Source organism: Seriola lalandi, unplaced genomic scaffold (genome assembly GCF_002814215.2).
Source record: "Seriola lalandi dorsalis isolate HSWRI2012SDOR001 ecotype SW California unplaced genomic scaffold, Sedor1 jcf7180002054865, whole genome shotgun sequence".
Classification (NCBI taxonomy): domain Eukaryota; kingdom Metazoa; phylum Chordata; class Actinopteri; order Carangiformes; family Carangidae; genus Seriola; species Seriola lalandi.
The window spans coordinates 302,184-304,683 of NW_019525418.1; the positions used below are offsets into that span (position 1 = coordinate 302,184).

The 2,500-nt window shown below is 47.0% G+C and overlaps 1 protein-coding gene across 2 annotated transcripts in view; it reads left to right on the forward strand.

Annotated features, from left to right (window-relative positions):
• lrp6 (low density lipoprotein receptor-related protein 6) overlaps positions 1-2,500 on the forward strand; it is a 39,958-nt gene that overhangs the window by 16,355 nt on the left and 21,103 nt on the right. For both annotated transcript variants that reach the window (XM_023428044.2, XM_023428045.2), the window contains exons 6-7: positions 1,059-1,455; positions 2,309-2,480. In XM_023428044.2, the coding sequence (XP_023283812.1) occupies positions 1,059-1,455; positions 2,309-2,480 (569 nt within the window). The remainder of the gene's footprint in view (positions 1-1,058; positions 1,456-2,308; positions 2,481-2,500) is intronic.

Sequence of the window (2,500 nt, forward strand, 5' to 3'; positions counted from 1 at the left end):
CCCCCCCCCCCCGCCTCTTTTATTTACATTTTTTGGTTCAGTAACCCTCGCCTGCCGAGCGACGGAGGAGCGAAGGCGGGGAAGCTTTTGTGAGGGACGGGATCACATGCTCCCCCCGCAGACAAAGCCTCCTTTCACTGCCGGGGTTTAACTGTTTCAGTCAGAGGCTGTTTCACTTTCTTTGCTTCTGAAAGCGGAGGATCTGCAGCGGGACGTGGCCACAGTCTGACCTGCAGGCCACGTCTCCTCCTCTCCAACCCAGGAACCCTCCGCCGCCGCCCGCCCCCCGACACGCCACACACTGTTCATTATGGGATGTGAAGACGGAGCTAATTTGTTGCTTGTTTGGTTCAGACTCAGTGAACAGATGATTTGGAAACAGAGCTGAAGGTAGAACTGAAGTTAGTCCAGGTTCTTCTGCTGGTACATGAGTATATGAAGTATTTTCATCTGTGTTTGTACTTTTACTGCAACGACCAACAATGTTTTTACTGAGTTCTATTTTACACAATTAGCATTATTATACACCCCCCCCACACACACACACACACACACACACACACACACACACACACACACACACACACACACACACACACACACACACACAACAACAAACACATGCTCGTTCTCTCTCTCCCGTGAGTTTAAAACCAGAATCCACATGAAGAAAAGATAAACAACATGAACATCAGTTTTCCTCCTACGGCTCCATTTTCTATAAAATCATTAAATAGTTTCCAGGTTGTTTTTGTTCCTCCTCGTCGGCGTCAGGGCGGCAGCCATATTGTTTCTGGGCGGTCCGTCTGTCGTCTCGTTCTCGTGGACACGATGTCTCAGTGACGCTTTGACGGAACTTTTTCACATTTAGCAAAAACATTTATTCGGACTCGAGGATGAACTGATGAGACGTTGGTGGTTTAAGGTCAAAGGTCAACGTCACAGTGACCTCACACTGATCAGGTGAAATGATGATGATGTTTTAGAACCTGAGTCTGAGTCCTGGTCTCTCTGCTCCTCCTCCTCCTCCTCCTCCTCCTCCTCCTCCTCCTCCTCAGGTGCGACTCAGATGCTTCTTCTGGCTCGGAGAACGGACCTGCGGCGAATCTCTCTGGACACGCCCGACTTCACTGACATCATCCTGCAGGTGGACGACATCCGCCACGCCATCGCCATCGACTACGACCCGGTGGAGGGATACATCTACTGGACGGACGACGAGGTGAAGGCCATCCGCCGCTCCCTGCCCGACGGCAGCGATGCCCAGTTCGTGGTCACGTCTCAGGTCAACCACCCCGACGGCATCGCCGTCGACTGGATCGCCCGAAATCTGTACTGGACCGACACCGGGACGGACCGCATCGAGGTGACCCGGCTCAACGGGACCATGCGCAAGATCCTGATCTCTGAAGACCTGGACGAGCCCAGAGCCATCGTGCTGGACCCTGTGGCCGGGTGAGTCTGTCAACAGATGATCACTTTAATCCCTGATCAGTCCTCAGGAAATAGATTAATAACATTGATAATCATCAGTCGTGTTTTGGTCTTAACTGTGACTTAAGTCTTTATTAGTTTTAATGCACCTTTATAACAGCGTTAACAACAAACGTCTTATCATCAGATCAATCATTATTGTTTCTGTATTATAATAACTCCAGTCAGATGTGACAGAGGAAGCTGTCTTCATCATCATCATCATCATCATCATCATCATCAGGAGCGATGATTTATGACACAGTTCGTTTTTTATTCTAAAGGTTTTGCTTCATTTATTAGAAATGAAAAGAGAAGTCTCTGATGGATCAATATTCATTAATCATGTGATCCATCAGAGACTGATTAGAAACAGAACGATCCACAAATGAGCAGCAGAGGTGGAAGTGTTCCTACATTTCCCAGGATGCACCTGGACAGCTGAAACAATCATCAGTCAATGGACAGAAAATGAATCAGTGATTATTTTGAGTCAATCGATCGTTAATTAAATTTTCTCAAGTGAAATTTCACAAACCGACGTTTTCTGGTTTTAACGAACTGAATCTTAATGAGACATTTGTACAAATGCAACGACTCTGATGATTAAATGATCGTTTAGAATAAAAACATTTTTCTTTGTCGAACATGAAAAACAAACAGAATCTTTAGGTTGAAAAAAACATTTAAATAAAATATCGGTTTGATAAATTAAAAGAAACATTTTTACTGTTTTCTGACACATTTTAAAACCAAACTATAAAACATGATGGAACGGGAAAGAAGCTGCTGTTTGTTCCAGAATGAACTGACGACACGTTCTCCACCTGCTCAGGTACATGTACTGGACCGACTGGGGGGAGGTGCCAAAGATCGAGCGAGCCGACCTGGACGGGATGGAGCGGGTGGTGATGGTGAACACGTCCCTGGGCTGGCCCAACGGCCTCGCCCTCGACTACGACGAGCGCAAAATCTACTGGGGAGACGCCAAGACGGACATGATCGAGGTGGGTGTTCTATTCTTGTG